General features: G+C 44.9%; 1 protein-coding gene across 1 annotated transcript in view; it reads right to left on the reverse strand.

The window, feature by feature from the left end:
• Positions 1–1,044: 1,044 nt before the first annotated feature.
• Positions 1,045–20,010, reverse strand: part of LOC130300286 (uncharacterized) — a 101,150-nt gene continuing 82,184 nt past the window's right edge. Inside the window, 3 exon segments of the mRNA XM_056551534.1 lie at positions 1,045–2,004; positions 2,006–2,718; positions 14,321–14,792. Of these exon segments, the coding sequence (XP_056407509.1) occupies positions 1,627–2,004; positions 2,006–2,718; positions 14,321–14,792 (1,563 nt within the window). The 3' untranslated portion in view covers positions 1,045–1,626.

A 20,010-nucleotide genomic window follows, 5' to 3' on the forward strand; every position in this document is an offset into this window, starting at 1 on the left:
TGCAGATACAGGAGTAACTAAAAAAATTTGAATATCGTGCAAAAGTTAATTTATTTCAGTAATGCAACTCGTCTGCGGAAGGAAGCATGAAGTGCTCCAAAATCTCCTGGTAGAGGGATGTGTTGACCCTGGACTTAAAGGGGTACTGCTCCCCTAAACATCTTATCCCTATCCAAAGGATAGGGTATAAGCTGTCTGATCGCGGGGGTCCCAATCTCAGCTGCAGCACCCTATACATCTGGTGCACGGTGAACTTCGCTCTGTGCCGGATGACTGGCGATGCGGGGCGGAGGCTTGTGATGTCACGGTCATGCCCCGCTCGTGAAATCACGGCCACTCCCCCTCAATGCAAATCTATGGGAGGGGGCATGACGGCCATCATGCTCCCTCCCATAGACTTGCATTGAGGGGGCATGGCCATGATGTCACAAGCAGGGCGTGGCCGTTACATCACGAGCCTCTGGCGCTGAACCCGATGCTCTAAAAGAACCCCAGGTGCAGCACGGAGATTGCGGGGACCTTAGCGGCGGGATCCCCACAATCAGACCTCTTATCCCCCACCCTTTGGATAGGGGATAAGATGTCTAGGGCCGGAGTACCCCTTTAAAGGGGTACTCCAGCGCTTAGACATCTTATCCCCTATCCAAAGGATAGGGGGTAAGATGCCTGATCGCGGGGGTCCCGCCACTGGGAACCCCGTGATCTTGCACGCCGCACCCCGTTTAAAATCAGAACCCGGAGCGTGTTAGCTCCGGGTCTGATTACTGTCGATCACAGGGCCGGAGCGTTGTGACGTCACGCTCCGCCCCCTGAATGCAAGCCTATGGGTGGGGGCGTGACAGCTTGAGGGGGAAGGAGCGTAACATCACATGGGGCGGAGCCTTGACGTCACAACGCTCCGGCTCTGTGATCGACAGTAATCAGACCCAGAGTGAACATGCTCCGGGGACTGATTTTAAACGTGGTGCGGTGTGCAAGATCACGGGGGTCCCCAGCGGCGGGACCCCTGCGATCAGGCATCTTATCCCCTATCCTTTGGATAGGGGATAAGATGTCTAAGTGCCGGAATACCCCTTTAATGAAGCACAGTGGACCAACACCAGCAGATGACATGGCTCCCCAAATCATATATTGGGGATTTGGGGTTTTCATGAGCTGTAAGCCATAATCATCACAATTATGACAAATCACTGCTTGAACTATCTTGCTTTGCATGTAATGAGTCTCTCATATATTAGTTTCATCTTTTAAGTTGCATTAATGAAAGAAATGAACTTTTGCACAATATTCAAATTTTTCAAGTTTCACCTGTATTTTTCAAACATCACTTAGTGCTCTAAATTGGCTTCTCTCCTGTGTGAACTTTTTAATAAGTTTTTCTTTCCAATTTCCCACAATTTAGGAATAAAAATTGCTTCTCTCCTCTGTGATTTCTCTTATGTACAACAAGACTTGGTTTCCGGGTATAAAAAATTTCATATTATGATCATGAAAATGGCTTCTCTCTTGTTGGAACTTTTTGATGTCCAATAGGTGAGCTTTTTGATGTAGAACAAACTTGGATTTCTGAGTAAAACATTTCCCACATTCTAAACATGAAAATGGCTTCCCTCATGTCTGAATTCCTTAATGTGAAACAAGAGTTGTGTGAATTTGTTGATGATCAACAAGACTAGTCTTCCCAGTAAAACATTTCCCACATTCTGAGCATGAAAATGGCTTCTCTCCTGTGTGAATTCTTTGATGTTGAACAAGATATGATTTATGAGCAAAACATTTCCCACATTCTGAACACGAAAATTGCTTCACTCCTGTGTGAACTTTTAGATGTGTAATAAGACCTGATTTCTTAGTAAAACATTTTCCACATTCTTGGCATAAAAATGGCTTCTCCCCTGTGTGAATTCGTAGATGATCAACAAGATTAGCCTTTTCAGTAAAACTTTTCCCACATTCTGGGCATGAAAATGGTTTTTTTCCTGTGTGAGTTCTTTGATGTTTTAATGAGTTGTGTTTTCTGTGTAAAACATTTACCACATTCTGAACATGAAAACGGCTTCTCGCCTGTGTGAATTCTTTGATGTTTAACAAGATCTGATTTGTGAGTAAAACATTTTCCACATTCTGAACATGAAAATGGCTTTTCTCCTATGTGAAGCTTTTGATGTGTAATAAGTATAAATTTTAAAGTAAAACTTTTTCCACATTCTGAGCATGAAAATGGCTTCTCCCCTGTGTGAATTCTTTGATGTAAAACGAGTTCTGATTTATAAGTAAAACATTTCCCACATTCTGAACACAAAAATGGCTTTTCTCCTATGTGAACTTTTTGATGGGCAATAAGGTTTGATTTTAAAGTAAAACATTTTCCACATTCGGAACATGGGAATGGCTTTTCCCCTGTGTGTGTAATTTGATGTCTAACAAGATGTGATTTATAAGGAAAACATTTCCCACATTCTGTACATAAAAATTGTTTTGTCTCTGTATTAGCTTTTTGATGTCCAACCCTTCTGTGGCTTTTATTTTGTTTAACAGACTGAGATGAATCTTTAGGTTGGACTTGTATAACAGGATGAGATGAGAGATCTTGGCTGTGAAGGGCTGAGGGTGTATCTGGGATAATGGAATGTTCTTCATATGTATCTTGTGTGATATCATCATCTGCTTTATAATCTGAAGATATAAGATTCTCCTCTGATCTTCTGGTACAGTCATCTGCCAAGAAGAAAACAGATTGGATTATTTCTAAGTAATAACCTAAAAATCTTTCATATCTTTATTTGTAAAACATCAGAAAGTTCCATCTAGAATGATCCCAGAATGTGACATCAGGACACCATAGAAACCAATCAGATTGCTCCTTTCCTTTTGCAGAGGCCTTGTTAAAAATTAAAGAAGAGATCTGATTGGTTGCTATGGGCAACTTTTCCTCTGCACAGGTTTTGATAAATTTCTCCATTATGTTTGTTCCTTATGTCTAGAGTTGAGCGAACTTTTGAAAGTTTGGTTCGCCGGACTCGCCAAACATCTCGGAAATCGTGAGTTTGGTTTGGTTCAGTTCGACTCAAACCGGCAATGAAATAAGCCCCTAAACTTTTATAACACTGCCCAACACCTCTTAATCCTAACACTGTTAGGAATGTATTCAAGTAGTTTTAAAATGTTTTTAAGGATCAGTTATACTGACATGCGGTAACCAATGGTAATTATTCCAGCTCGCTCATTTTTTTAGGCTTATTCACACCAAAATAAAGCGACATAAAGTATCTATGGTTGTTGGTAGATGCCTGCCAGTGTTAATATGCACATGGAGGCATGTGAAGATGCCGTGGCTTTATCCCAGTGTGCCAAAAATTATCCCTTTTTTTGGAGTAGTAACAGAATTGTTTTTTTTAAATAGTAAATACTGAAGAAGAAATAGCTCTTGTATGAAAAGCCAAAGAAATAATCCCTTTTCTGGGGATGATGGGTTGTGTATGTGTACACCTGGCTGAAAGTAGGGTGATGGTGGATTGGTGTTACTAGTAGTATCCTTCATACAGCAGGTGGTGGCTGAGTGATCTTAACAGCGTACAGCATGAGATGAAAGATAGATGTTTATAGTGTACAGCACGAGGTGGCAGACTGATGTCACTAGAGTACAACACGAGATGGCGGACTGATGTCACTAGCATACAGCATGAGATGGCGGACTGATGTCACTAGAGTACAGTATGAGATGGTGGACTGATGTCACTAGCATCCAGCAGGGATGGTGGTAGTACTGCCTAATAAGTGGCATCTGGCACAGGAGGTTTAAACTCCTCACTGATCCATGCCGGATGCATTTTAGTAAAAGTCAGTTTTACCACGCTGCAGGCTGACAATCTTGTTAGGGGTGACCACACTGCCTGCTGCGCTGGACACTCTCCCCGAAGCAACACTAGAGGGTGGACAAGACAGAATACTCATGGCAAACTGGGCAAGTTCTGGCCAATGGTCTAATCTGGTGAGCCAAAAGTCCATTGGGTCTGGCTGGAAGTAGCAGGTTTGCCAAAAAGTCGATTTCATTTTGGCTAGCAGCCCTGGCTGGCTGCAGGGTGGTTGCAAAAGCTACCGCTCTAAATTTGTAGAATTGCTCCCAGCCAGACGGCACAGGCCTGGCTTGAAGTAGCAGCAATGAAAGGAGAAAAACTATTCTTTGGACATGTATTGCCCTTGGCTGTAAGAACAACTCCACGTATCAACCGTGGCATGCAGGGTACGGTTGTCTCAGCAAAATAATGGCAACAAGGTACTCATTTTGGCCAGCAGCCCTGGCTGGCTGCAGGATTGTTGTAAAAGCCACCGCTATAAATTTGAATTTGGCCAGCAGCCCTGGCTGGCCGCAGGGTGGTTGCAAAAGCAACAAATTGGATTTTGGCCAGCAGTAATGGCTGGCCACCAGGTGGTTGCAAAAGCAGAGACGATAGATTAGAATTTTGCCCCAGGCGGCCCAGGCCTTGCTGGAAAATCCCACTGAGACAACAGAAATGGAGCTAAACTTTTATTTGGTCACTTACTGCCCCTGAGCAAAATAGGCATGTGCCACCTTGGCTGGGCACACCTCATTAGTTGCCTGAAGGCCATGGAGTCAATGAGATAACTGACAGGATCGTAGATGAGTAGACAAGACTGATGAGGAAAATCCCAAAATTGTGCAGCCTATGGAAGAGGCCAGGCCTGTTAGTTTGCAGTAGAGTTGAGCGAACTTTTGAAAATTTCTGGCTTTATCCCAGCGTGCCAAAAATTATCCCTTTTTTTGGTGTAGCAAGAGGTTCTTAGACTAGCAAGTGAAAAAGATGGCATGGAATTTTACAAGGGTGCCAAAAATCCCTTTTATTGTGGATAATGGGTTGTGTATGTGTAGGCCTGGCTGGAAGTAGGGTCATGGGGCAATGGTGTTACTTGTAGTATCCAGCGTTCCTAAATTTGGACCCTGCGTGTGCCTCACTTTCTCTCCGCAGAAATGGCACCGTGCCAGCTTTCCTGCATCTGGTAACATAATAAAGAATTTCCACATGGCAGGATACAGTAAATAGCTAGGTACATCAACACCCGACTGTGCCCCTTTTCCAGAATATTTTTTTTCTCAAGCCTTCAGGCCCAGCACAAGCATCACCATCACTTGCTGCTGAGCTGTTCAGACCATCCACCATGATGCCTTCCAGAATCCTCGCCACGACTACCACCCGTCCCCACTAGTGCTATGCTCGGCCACTGCAGCCCCTTCCCCCACCTCAGCAACACGCTCCAAAGGCTGACCATGACCAAACTCCTACTCGTGGTTAATGCTATCCTTCTGCGTAGCATTGGTCGTGGTGGTGGGGGGGGAGCAAAGACAGATGAGGAAACAGACCCTCTAGGATGGATAGTTCCTTTACCAGACATTTTTTTAAGGATTGTTTTATCTTTTTTGGGTGATTTTTCATCAACCTACTTGTAAACTTTAAGTTTCAATGCTTATGCTTTGAACTGATTTTATCTTACAACAACAACATATAAGGCAAGTTTAGTAAAAACAAATACAGTCGCTTTAAAAGCCTAATGTGTTTGGAATGCACAGGCTTTTTAGTATAATGCGAGTTTGCGTGTACACAGCTAGAAAGATTAAAAATGTAATTGCAGAAAAATATGAAATTCAACAAAACTGTGTTAACAGGCCAGATACATGTCAGAGGAACGCGCTTTTGCGTGCCAGAGATGACAGCACAATGAATACTGAAGGTGCTTGCGGAACAATATGATATGCAACAGACCTGTATGAACACTACAGGCTAGATATGTGTAACTAATCAACACGCTTTTTGGGTGGCAGAAATGACAACCCAATGAATACTGAAGGTGTTTGTGGAAATCTATTATATACACTACTGTCTTTACAGGCCCTTTAGGCATATATAGGTGCCACTTGAATTGGCTTTGTGGGTAGAACAGATCACTGCACCTCACTGGCTACTGTAGCTGATTCAGGAACACTATTATAGTCACAAATCCCAATAGGCATATATTAGGCATCAATTCAGGCATATGCAGGTACGAGCCTGAAAAAAGCTGTAGATTTGTGGTAGCAAAAGATGAGCCCTTCAGAGGCTGTGAATAGGATGTCCCCTTATATGCTGTTTTGGTGTATAGGAGACCCTATAGGATTTTTGTTGTACGGAGAATGAATCCTGTTCACACACGCAAGCTCTCTCTTTCTAATCTGTATCTCTCTTTCTAACCACTATCTGTCCCTATGTCTGCCTCTCTGCACAAGTTCCGAGCACTCTAAACACTGTGGGCGACGTCACTGGCCTGTTATCTGTGTCCTATTGGACTTTGTGCTGATTGACACATGAAAGCAGCCAATCACATGAGAGACCTGGGTCATTATGTGATCTGTTTTTTCTACATCATGTCACCAACCCTGCCCGCCCTGTTTCTTCCGTCAGCCAAAATCCATGCTTTCACCGGTATTCGCACTATTTACAGGCTTTCTCAAGCCGAACTGGTAAAAGCTAAGGAGTTCGGCTTGAATCTGGGTTCGCCGGATTCGGCTCGCTCATCTCTACTTTTGTCATTGAGGTGTTCAACAATTCTTGTTCTTAACCCCTTAAAGGGGTACTCCGCCCCTAGACATCTTATCCCCTATCCAAAGGATAGGGGATAAGATGTCAGATCGCCGCGGTCCCACTGCTGGGGAGCCCCGGGATCCCCGCTGCGGCACCGCACTATCATTACAGTGCAGAGCGAGTTCGCTCTGCACGTAAAGACGGGCAATACAGGGTCCGGAGCATCGTTACGTCACGGCTCCACCCCTCGTGAGGTCACGGTCCGCCCCTTTCAATACAAGTCTATGGGAGGGGGCGTGGTGGTTGTCACGCCCCCTGCCATAGACTTGCATTAAGGGGACGGCCGTGATGTCACGAGGGGCGGAGCCATGACGTCACGCTGCTCCGTCCCCTGTATCGCCCGTCATTGCGCACAGAGCAAACTCGCTCTGTGCTGTAATGATAGCGGGGTGCCGCAGCGGGGATCCCGGGGCTCCCCAGCAGCGGGACTGCGGCGATCTGACATCTTATCCCCTGTCCTTTGGATATGGGATAAGATGTCTGGGGGCGGAGTACCCCTTTAAGGACCAGGCCAATTTTCGTTTTTTGCACATTCTTTCCTCCTCCCCTTCTAAAAATCATAACGCTTTTAACTTTGTACCTACAGGGTGTTTTTTGGCGTCATCAATTGTATTTTGTAATTACATCAGTCGTTTCATAACAAAATCTATGGCGAAACAAAAAAAACAATTTCTTGTGTGAAGAAATTGAAACAAATAAAAATAAACGCCATTTTGTAAATTTTGGGGGCTTCCATTTCTATGTAGTGCACTTTTTGGTAAAAATGACACCTTATCTTAATTCTGTAGGTCCATTCGGTTACAGGGATACCCAATTTATGTAGTATTTTATTTTACTACTTAACTACTACTTAAAAAATTATAACTACATGCACCAAAATTAATATGCATAAAATTGTCATCTTCTGACCCCTATAACTTTTTTTTTCTTTCCGCATACGGGGCTATTTGAGGGCTCAGTTTTTGCACCATGGTCTGTAGTTTTTTTTTTATTGCTTTTTATAAAAAAATTTATGGAATATGAAGTGACAAAAAATTAGCAATTTTGGACTTTTGATATTTTTTGACGTGTACGCCATCGATCATGCAGTTTAACTAACCTTACATTTTAATAGTTTGGACATTTACACAGGCAGCGATACCCCCCATGGTTATGTTTATTTTTGATTATGTTATTTTATTTAAAAAAATCTGAAAGGGGGGGGGGGATTCAAACTTTTATTAGGAGGAGTTACTTCACTTCCATTAACTTTTTTTTTTTTACACTTTTTTTTGTCCCTATAGCTATACCTTGTAATCTTTTGATTGCATTCACTGAGCTTTGGCTCAGCATTGATCAGTGTTATCGGTGCTCTGCTGCTCTAGCCTGCAAAGCCTGGCCAGAGCTTCAGAGCACCAATCAGACAGCGAGGAGGCAGGTAAGGGAACTTCCGCTGTCCGTTAATCCGCATTTTAGACACCGCAATACATTTTTTATCACGCCGTCTAAAGGGTTAATGCCGGGATTCGGCTCAATTGGCGATGTCTGGCATTAACTGTAGGTCCTGGCTGCTGATAGAAACCAGGACCCACTGAGTATTAACCTCTTAAGGACCCAGGACGTATGGGTACGTCCTGGGTCCTGCGATATAACGCGGGGTCACATGGTGACCCCGCATCATATCGCGGCGGGCCCGGCGTCATAGTGAAGCCGGGACCCGTCTCTAATAGCGTGCGGCACTGATCGCTGTGCCGCGCGCTATTAACCCTTTAGCCGCGCGCTCAAAGCTGAGCAGCGCGGCTAAAAACGAAAGTGAAAGTTGCCGGTTAGCTCAGGGAGCTGTTCGGGATCGCCGCGGTATAATCGCGGCATCCCGAACAGCTGTAGCACAGGAGGGGGTCTTCTTACCTTCTCCTGTGCTGTCCGATCGCCGAATGAATGCTTCAAGCCTGAGATCCAGACTTGAGCATTCAATCGCCGAAAACCCTGATTGATCCATTCCTATGGAGATGGATCAATCAGTGTAAAAGATCAGTTAATGCAATGATATAGCCCCCCCTATAGGAGCTATAATATTGCATAAGAAAAGTGTAAAAAAATCATTAACCCTTTCAATTATCCCTTCCCCTAATAAAAGTTTGAATCACCCGGCATTTCCAAGAATAAAAAAAACATTATGTAAATAATAATAAAAATAAACATATGTGGTATCGCCGCGTAGGGAAATGTCCGAATTATAAAAATATACTGCTTTTTAAACCGCTCGTTCAATGGCGTACGCGCAAAAAAATTCCAAAGTCCAAAACAGCGCATTTTTGATCACTTTTTATACCACAAAAAAGTGAATAAAAAGTGATCAAAAAGTCTGATCAGAACAAAAATGGTACCGCTATAAACTTCAGATGACGGCGCAAAAAATGAGCCCTTGTAGCACCCTGAACACAGAAAAATAAAGTAAAGTTATAGGGGTCAAAAGATTACCATTTTAAACGTATAAATTTTCCTGCATGTATTCATGATTTTTTTCTCAAGTGATACAAATTCAAACCTATACAAGTAGGGTATCATTTTAACCGTATGGACCTACAGAATAAAGATAAGGTATCATTTTTGCTGAAAAATGTACTGCGTAAAAATGGAAGCCCCCAAAACTTACTAATAGTGTTTTTTCATCAATTTTGTCGCACATTGATTTTTTTTCCCGTTTCACCGTAGATTTTTGGGTAAAATGACTAATGTCATTACAAAGTAGAATTAGTGACGCAAAAAATAAGCCATCATATAGAATTTTAGGTGAAAATTTTTAAGAGTTATGATTTTTTAAAGTTAAGGAGGAAAAATTGAAAATCAAAAAACGGAAAAAGCCAGGGTCCTTAAGGGGTTAAGCATGCAGCTCGTGAGCTTTAAACCCTGGTAACTGGACCTTGGTCCTTAAGCACCAGTACTCAGGGGTGTACCTGTACATCCTTAGTATTTAAGTGGTTAAAGGGAACAATCATGCAATTTTACTATATATAATGCATGGTATTAATTGTCAGCATGGGCATGGCCCGCGTCATTGCTCTGCTCCATCTGCTTAGACACGGACTATCAATCATGCCGAGGGGGCGGGATTACAGCTGAGAAGACCAGGACTAGGTAAGTATAGCTCCCTACCTTATATTCTCACCATCCTTGTGGGCAGAAACGTCCTCCGGGGATGGGGAGGATGAAGATTTTACTATATATAACAAGTAGCCGTGTGTTATATAAAGTAAAATCACATGACTGGTTCCTTTTTTAGGCAACTTCTGCAGCCACATACGTTTATTACAAGCATCGCACTCAATGACAAACACCATTTTTTGGACCCACAATTAAAAGGAGTTGTGCGCTGCCCTGCAGTTCGAAGCTCCGCTCACAGCGTCCGGAAGTTCATTATTCCGAACGCTGTGTGCGGGCTTCCGTGTTCGCGGTCAGCGGGCGTGACGTCACGCCCGGCCCCTTCGTGACGTCTCGCCCGCCCCCTCAACGAAAGTCTATGGGAAGGGGGCGCGACCGCTGTCACGCCCCCTTCACATAGACTTTGGTAGAGGGGGCGGGTGTGACGTCACGAGGGGGCGAGCGAGACGTCACGAAGGGGCCGGGCAGCCGCGAACCCGGAAGCCCGCACACAGCGTTCGGAGTAATGAACTTCCGGACGCTGTGAGCGGAGCTCCGAACTGCAGGGCAACGCACAACCCCTTTAACCCCTTGTGACAGCCGGGCCCTATGTTAACTGCCAGGATTGGGGAAAACCTCAGATCCTGGCAGTTTAACTCTTTACACACTGCAGTTAAATCATGACCACAACATATCAGGAATCTGTGGGGCTCGGACATGATCACCTGATACCGAGCGAAAGTCTTTTATGGGACTAGTTAAAAATAAATAAATGAATAAATAAATGCCCTCTTTCGCACATATGGTGGTTCTGTCCACTTATTAGTATCTTCTGGTCTCCTATCTCTGATAAAGCAGATTACGGGCCGATACCACTAGTGCCTCTAGGGGGCATACTATTTCCCAATAGACTGATAGAGTCGACCAGTTGTATAGGATGGAGGAAATACTGGGGTTTGTTTTCTTTTTATTACTTTTAATGTGGAAGGGGTTAATGTATGTTTTTTAAACCTTTATTTAGCTTTTTTCCACTTTACTGTATAAGTCCCCTTAGGGGACTTTTAGGAGGAATCATTAGATTGCTCATACACATTAACCCCTTAAGGACCGGAGGTTTTTCCGTTTTTGCATTTTCGTTTTTTGCTCCTTGCCTTTAAAAAATCATAACTCTTTCAAATTTACACCTAAAAATCCATATGATGGCTTATTTTTTGCGCCACCAATTCTACTTTGTAATGACGTCAGTCATTTTGCCCAAAAATCTATGGTGAAGCGGGAAAAAAAATCATTGTGCGACAAAATTGAAAAAAAAAACGCTGTTTTGTAACTTTTGGGGGCTTCCGTTTCTACGTAGTACATTTTTCGGTAAAAATGACACCTGATATGTATTCTGTAGGTCCATACGATTAAAATGATACCCTACTTATATAGGTTTGATTTTGTCGGACTTCTGGAAAAAATCATAACTACATGCAGGAAAATTAATACGTTTAAAATTGTCATCTTCTGACCCCTATAACTTTTTTATTTTTCCGTGTATGGGGCGGTGTGAGCGCTCATTTTTTGCGCCGTGATCTGAAGTTTTTAACGGTACCATTTTTGCATTGATAGGTCTTATTGATCACTTTTTATTCATTTTTAAATGATATAAAAAGTGACCAAAAATGCACTATTTTGGACTTTGGAATTTTTTTGCGCGCACGCCATTGACCGAGCGGTTTAATTAATTATATATTTTTATAATTCGGACATTTCCGCACGCGGTGATACCACATATGTTTATTTTTATTTTTATTTACACTGTTTTTTTTTTTATTGGAAAAGGGGGGTGATTCAAACTTTTAATAGGGGAGGAGTTAAATGATCTTTATTCACTTTTTTTTTTCACTTTTTTTTTGCAGTGTTATAGGTCCCATAGTGACCTATAACACTGCACACACTGATCTTCTATGTTGATCACTGGTTTCTCATAAGAAACCAGTGATCAACGATTCTGCCGGATGACTGCTCATGCCTGGATCTCAGGCACTGAGCAGTCATTCGGCGATCGGACAGCGAGGAGGCAGGAAGGGGCCCTCCCGCTGTCCTGTAAGCTGTTCGGGATGCCGCGATTAGCCGCGGCTATCCCGAACAGCCCGACTGAGCTAGCCGGGAACTTTCACTTTCACTTTTAGCCGCGATCGGCGCTGCGCGCTATTAGAGGCGGGTCCCGGCTTCACTATGACACCGGGCCCCCCATGATATGACGCGGGGTTACTGTGTAACCCCGCGTTATATCAGAAGAGCAGGACCAAGGACGTACCGGTACGTCCTTGGTCCTTAAGGGGTTAAAGGGGTACTCCGGTGGAACACTTTTTTTTTTTTTTTTTTTTTTTAAATCAACTGATGCCAGAAAGTTAAACAGATTTGTAAATTACTTCTCATAAAATTCTTAATCCTTCTAGTACGTATTAGCGGCTGAATAATACAGAGGAAATTATTTTCTTTTCTGTCACGACTACAGTGCTCTCTGCTGACACCTCTGTCCATTTTAGGAACTGTCCAAAGCAGGAGAAAATCCCCATAGCAAAAATATGCTGCTCTGGACAGTTCCTAAAATGGACAGAGGTGTCAGCAGAGAGCACTGTGGTTGTGACAGAAAAGAAATCCAAAAAGAAAAGAACTTCCTCTGAAGTATACAGCCGCTAATAAGTAATGGAAGGATTAAGATTTTTTCATAGAAGTAATTTCCAAATCTGTTTAACTTTCTGGCACCAGTTGATTTAAGAAAAATAAGTTTTCCACCGGAGTACCCCTTTAAAGCAATCCTATTGTACTGCATTGATCTGGGTTATGTTTTGTATAAAAAGGAGACTTTTTATTTACTTACCGTAAAATCTCTCTCGGAGGATCCATTGGGGGACACAGACCGTGGGTGTATGCTGCTGTCTCTAGGAGGTGTGACACTATGGTAATAAAAAAAAGTCGGCTCCTCCCAGCAGGATATACTCGCCTCCAGGCCCTGAGCTCATCAGTTTTAGTTCCAGAGCAATAGGAGAGGACCAACAGGTCAAAGAAGACCCAAACTGTCCGAAAACCAGAAGAAAAAATACAACTGAACACACCCTCGGACAGAGAACCGAAGAAAACCCCAAAAAAGGGTGGGAGCTGTGTCCGCCAATGGATCCTCCGAGAAAGAGATTTTACGGTAAGTAAATAAAAAATCTCCTTTTCTCTATCGGCTCCATTGGGGGACACAGACCGTGGGACGTACCAAAGCTGTCCCTTGGGTGGGCAGATAAGCAGTCAGGCAGACGGTGGTTCCACTGCCGCCTGCAACACTTTACGGCCCAGACTAGCATCAGCCGACGCGAAGGTATGAACCCGGTAGAACCTCGAAAAAGTGTGCAAAGACGACCAGGTAGCCGCCTTGCAAATCTGCAAGGCCGAGGCTCTGTTCTGGAGAGCCCAGGATGCCCCAACAGAACGGGTAGAATGAGCCACAACCCTGAAGGGAGGAATCTTCCCTTTACAGCGATAGGCTTCCGAAATGGCAGACCGAATCCACCGAGAAATGGTGGCCTTGGAAGCAGGTTGTCCCTTACGACGACCTTCCGTGAGGACGAAAAAGGAATCACATTGACGAAACGAAGAAGTAATAGAGAGATAGGACCTAACAGCCCGAACCACATCCAGTTTGTGGAGTAAATGCTCCTTAGGATGAGAAGGAGCAGGACAAAAAGACGGGAGGACAATGTCCTCATTGAGATGAAAAGCCGAAACCACCTTAGACAAAAAGGAAGGATCTGGCCGGAAAACAACCTTGTCCTGGTGGACCACCAGAAACGGAGAACGGCAGGAGAGAGCCGCTAATTCAGTCAGAAGAACTTACCTAATGGAGTCTTCCGTGGAGTCTTCAGTCAGCTTTTTGTCGCCTGCATCACGCCTAGCTGCTATGCACGAGCGAGGCGAGCAGGGGAATAGGGTGACCCGGACTCATGAGGTACCAACCCAGGCGCTGACCGTTGGCGAGGGGGGGTGAACAGCGCATATACGCAATGTCTGTGCCCCCTTACTCGCAATGGGGAAACAGGGAACCACAGTCCCTGAGTCCCCACCTGAAAACATGAAAGAAAAAGGAATAAAAAACTAACACGTCCCTATACTAGGAAAACAATAAATCAGAAGACCTGGTCTGGAGAATTCCAGACCATGTCAACTTCCTGCAAAAACTGATTAGCTCAGGGCCTGGAGGCGGGTATATCCTGCTGGGAGGAGCCGACTTTTTTTTATTACCATAGTGTCACACCTCCTAGAGACAGCACGATACACCCACGGTCTGTGTCCCCCAATGGAGCCGATAGAGAAACATAATTTTACCTAAACATATTTGGTATCACCACATCTGTAAGGACCTAAACTACAAATATATAACATTATCTATCTAATATGGTGAAGACTATGAAAAAAAAAAAAAAGTATTTTGTTAACCTGCTTCCAAAAATAACGTAACTGATGTGGACTATGGTCCCCACACAAATAAGAAGACTCTGTGACTTCTCTGCATTTAGTGGTTACTTACTCACTTGGGCGGTTACCTTTAGGAATGTGCTCCTTAAACTGCTCATCACCATTCACATCTGTCTCTTCTTCTTCCTTTATGTCAGTGGCATTCATATAGATCAGATCTTTACCTGTAGAAATGTCCTCCTTATACTGCTCATCACCGTTCACATCTGTCTCTTCTTCCTTTATGTTTGTAGAATTAATATAGATCAGATCTTTCCCTTTAGGAATGTCCCCCATATACTGCTCATCACCACTCACATCTGTCTCTTCTTCTTCCTTTATGTCTGTAGCATTAATATAGATCAGATCTTTCCCTGTAGGAATGTCCTTGTTATACTGCTCATCACTGCTCACATCTGTCTCTTCTTCTTCCTTTATGTCTGTAGCATTAATATAGATCAGATCTTTCCCTGTAGGAAAGTCTTCCTTATACTGTTCATCACCGCTCATGTCTGTCTCTGTAGCATTAATATTGTTCGAATCTTCACCCTGAATCATAAGATGTCAAAGAAATATTGTAAAAGTCATCAGACAGTATGAAGTTATGTACAATGTTATATATGAGCAGAAAAAGATCATTAAAGGGGAACTCTAGTGAACTAAACTGATCAAACAGTTATCCTCTATCCATAGAATAGGGAATGAATGTCTGATCGCAGGGGGTCCTGGCTACTTATACATTTTTGGCAAGCTCCGGCTCCCACCCTCCTATAAGGATACAAGTGACGGCCCACTCAGCAAATCACCAGTTGAGGTGGGAAAACTGCCAGTGATTGGCTGAGTGGGCCGTCACTTGCATCAGATCTGGAAGGGGAGGACCAGAGGGCGCCAAAGACAAGTAGGTAGCCTGGGCCACATACAGGACATCGCGGGGGGTCCCAGAAGTCTGATCCCATGCTATAAAGACACTTATCCCTTATCAGGTGGATAGCGGATAAGTGTCTGAAAAGTTTTTCTGTTTTTGCATTTTCATTTTTTCCTCATCACTTCTAAAAATCATAACGCTTTCAATTTTGCACATAAAATACCATATGATGGCTTATTTTTTGTGCCACCAATTCTACTTTGCAGTGACATTAGTAATTTTACCAAAAAATCCACGGCAAAACGAAAAAAAAAAAATAATTGTGCGACAAAATTGAAGGAAAAATTTAATTTTGTAACTTTTGGGGGCTTCCGTTTCTACACAGTACATTTTTTGGTATAAATGACACATTCTCTTTATTCTGTAGGTCCATACGGTTAAAATGATACCCTACTTATATAGGTTGGATTTTGTCGTACTTCTGAAAAAATCCTAACTACATGACGGAAAATTTATACGTAAAAAATTCTCATCTTCTGACCCCTATAACTTTTTTATTTTTCCGTGTACGGGCCGGTATGAGGGCTCGTTTTTTGCGTATATTGGTATCGTAACCATTTTTGTATTGATCTTTTTGATCGCATTTTATAAATTTTTTCATGATATAAAAAGTGACCAAAAATATTTTTGACTGGAATTTTTTTGCACGTACGCCTTTGGCTGTGCGGTTTAAGTAATGATATATTTTTATAGTTTGGACATTTCTGCACGCGGCGATACTAATATTTTTATTTACACTTTTTGTCATGGGAAATAGGGGGTGATTCAAACTTTTACTAGGGGTTAAATGACCTTTATAAACTTTTTTTTTCAGTGTTATAGCTCCCATAGGGGGCTATAACACTGCACACACTGACCTTTTACACTGATCCCTGCAAAGCCATAGCTTTGCATGGGTCAGTGTTATAGGCGGTCGATTGCTCAAGCCTGTAGCTCAGGCTTGGAGCAATCAATCGCCGATCGGACACGACGGAGCAAGGTAAGGGGGCCTCCGCTCGTGTCCAAGCTGATCGGGACATCACGATTTTATCGCAATGGTCCCAATCAGCCCGACTGAGCTGCCGGGAAGCTTTCACTTTCATTTTAGACACGTCAATCAACTTTGAACGCCGCGTCTAAAGGGTTATTAACGCGCAGCACAACGATCGGTGCCGCACGCTATTAGCCCCGGGTCCCGGCTATCATTAGACCGACCCGGTATGAAGTGGGGTCACGACAGGACCCCGTTTTATATACCGGGACCGGGCATACAGGTACGCTCTACGTCCTTAAGAGGTTAATTACCATGAGGACCAGAAATGACAGGAGGAGTTATCTGAGGAACATAGCTGCAGGTCTCCTAGGAGCTGTTACTGACCCTGCGGCCAGGCTCCGGTGCCAGCGTGGAGTGAAGAGGACCCGGAGAGAGCTGACTGGACGGCCAATACCGCAGGCTCCTCTGCTGCTGCAGACCCTTCTCCTGTGAGTAACGGGTCTGAGGACCATGCTGCTACGGGGCAGTCTTCGTTTAACCCCCTCTGTGCTGAAGCGCATTCTGCTTGCTATGTGGACTCCTCTACCTTGCCTGCCCAGCTGTCCACTAGCCCTGCTGGGTCTTTCCTGACACAGTGCTGGTCTGGGGGATGTATCCGCAGCTGTCCCTCCATCCTCTTCTCCACCAACTGGACCCACCTTGAAAGATGTTTTCCTGGCCATATCCAAGGGCAACACTGATGTTAAGCTGCTGCTGGGCGGATTACGTAAGGACATTAACCTTATTCGCCATGATATGCAAAAGGTGTCCGAGCGAGTTAGCGCTGTTGAGGAAAGAGTGGGTGATTTGGAGGATCAGGTCCCTCCACTTAAGAGGGACATGTACCGTGTGATAAACCATCTGACTGCTCTTGCCGCTAAATCAGATGATATGGAAAACCACTTGTGGCGGAATAATGTACACCTGGTGGATGTCCCCGAAAAGGCTGAGGGTCTTGACCCCGGGGAATGTTTTAATAACTGGCTCCTTACTACTTTTGGAAGAGACTTTGACACCGCTGTTTGCAGTTTAGCGCATCTATAGGGTGCCCACCCGTCCCCTTCCACCTGGAGCCCCACCCAAAGCTGTCCTTATCCGGATTCTTCATTACAAAGACAAGGACATTATTCTCCGCAAAGCTAGGGACATGGACTCCCTCACCATCTGAAGTCAAAAAGAGACGTGCTAAATTTACAAATGTTAAACGCTGTCTACGTGCCCTGAATGTGATGTACTCTATGCTATACACTGCAAGCCTCCGTGTGGTTGCCTTAGGATCTACTCATATATTTGATACCTCTGTGGCGGTTGCGAATTGGCTGGATATGCACGAGGCGCAGATTAGACACGCTAGACCTTGAGGGTTTTCTTATGGACTATTTATGTGTCTGCAGGCCACGATGACATGTCTGGGTCTCTCAGGGCCTGTACATTTATGCGCTTACCGGGCGCTGTCATAAGTGTATTTATACCAATGCTCGGCCTTTACTGTTACTTGATCTATGCATTATTTTGTCAACTTCACTGGGTTGTTATTTTCTAGGTACTCCTTCTTCTGGCCAAATGTCCTTTATATACTCTTATGTTTATTGGCTCAGCTCTGAGTTCGGTATGTTGGTACTTTGACCTTTTTGTTACATATGTTACCTGCTCACCCTACCTGGGCTGTTCACTTGCCTCCAGTGTCGCAAGTTGCGACTGTTTGGTTTCTTGTTTGTCTGGGGTGTTTGTATTGTTCCTTGTCTTCCCTTCCATTTTTTCATACAGTACTGTGTCTTGTGTGTCTATGCCCGGTTTCTGAGTCTGCCCTTCCATGTTGTCCTTTGTGCCAGTCCCTCTGTACTATAGCTGGCGACTTACGTGTGATGGCATGAGGTGTCAGGGGCTTTACTGATTCCACTAAGCGTCCTACTGCTTTCCAAGTACTTGTACCCTGTCAAAGTGTTATATTTTGTTGTTCTGATATTCGCTTGGTGGCTGTTGTTGGCGTCTGCCTTTCCATGTTGCCATTTATGTTCCCCGGTTTGCACTATGACTAATGATATGACTGTGGAATGTATGAGGCCTCAATGATCCCACTGAGCATCTAGCTGTTTTTCAGGAGCTCAAGCCCTATCAACCTGCTATACTGTGTCTTTCTGAAATGCACATGACTAATGATACTAAACATGTGCTGAACCAAACCGTGGTTTGGCCACACTTCCACACCACCTTTTCTTCACATGCTAGGGGTGTCAGTGTACTCATTCATAGAAGTATTTTGTTTTCTTGTATTTCTAGCCTTATTGATCCAGAGGGTAGATTTGTGTGCCGCTATAGCACTTTTAACCGTGCTTTATGTATGTTAGTGGCGCTATATATTACTCCCCTATACTCGGGCGATGCTTTGTGCAGAGTGGTATCTTTCCTTTCCTCTCTGCCCGAAGCACTGCTCCTGGTGATCGGGGACCTCAATAACCTACTGAGCCCAACCCTTGATAAGTTTCCTGTTAGGGGACAGTCTGGAGCTTCGGGACCCACGGGTCTGGCTCGGTTTGTGCAGGAGGTGGGATGGGCAAATTTGTGGAGGATACATCACCCTACGGAGTTACAATATTCCTGTTATTCTAGTTCTCATGGCACACTCTCCCGCATTGATCTTGCTGTTACGCCGAGCGCTCCGGGTCCCCGCTCCTCCCCGGAGCGCTCACAGCGTTCTCCTGTTCGCAGCGCCCCGGTCAGACCCGCTGACCGGGTGCGCTGCGATAATGTCCCCAGCCGGGATGCGATTCGCGATGCGGAACGCGCCCGCTCGCGGTGCACATCCCGACTCGCTTACCAGACTCGTTCCCCGTCTGTGCTGTCCCGGCGCGCGCGGCCCCGCTCCCTAGGGCGCGCGCGCGCCGGCTCTTTGCGATTTAAAGGGCCAGTGCGCCACTGATTGGCGCATGGTTTTAATTAGTGTGTTCACCTGTGCACTTCCCTATATTACCTCACTTCCCCTTCACTTCCTTGCCGGATCTTGTTGCCATTATGCCTGTGAAAGCGTTCCTTGTGTATCCCAAGCCAGTGTTCCAGACCTCTTGCCGTTGCCCCTGACTATGTTCCTTGCTGCCTGCCCTGACCTTCTGCTACGTCCGACCTTGCTCTTGTCTAATCCCTTGTACCGCGCCTATCTCAGCAGTCAGAGAGGTTGAGCCGTTGCCAGTGGATACGACCTGGTTGCTACCACCGCTGCTAGACCATCCCGCTTTGCGGCGGGCTCTGGTGAAAACCAGTAGCAACTTAGAACCGGTCCACCGACACGGTCCACGCCAATCCCTCTCTGACACAGAGGATCCACCTCCAGCCTGCCGAATCCTGACAGTAGATCCGGCCATGGATCCCGCTGAGGTCCCGCTGCCAGTTGTCGCTGACCTTACCACGGTGGTCGCCCAGCAGTCGCAATAGATAGCGCAACAAGGCCATCAGCTGTCTCAACTGACTGTGATGCTACAGCAGCTTCTACCACAGCTTCAGCAACCATCTCCTCTGCCAGCTCCTGCACCTCCTCCGCAGCGAGTGGCCACATCCAGCCTCCGTTTATCATTGCCGGACAAGTTTGATGGGGACTCTAAACTGTGCCGTGGTTTTCTCTCGCAATGTTCCCTGCATTTGGAGATGATGTCGGACCAATTTCCAACTGAAAGGTCAAAGGTGGCTTTCGTGGTCAGCCTCCTGTCTGGGAAGGCCCTGTCATGGGCCACACCGCTCTGGGACCGCAATGATCCTGTCACTGCCTCCGTACACTCTTTCTTCGCGGAGATTCGAAGTGTCTTCGAGGAACCAGCCCGAGCCTCTTCTGCCGAGAC

This window comes from Hyla sarda, chromosome 1, assembly GCF_029499605.1.
Source record: "Hyla sarda isolate aHylSar1 chromosome 1, aHylSar1.hap1, whole genome shotgun sequence".
NCBI classification, from domain to species: Eukaryota; Metazoa; Chordata; class Amphibia; order Anura; family Hylidae; genus Hyla; species Hyla sarda.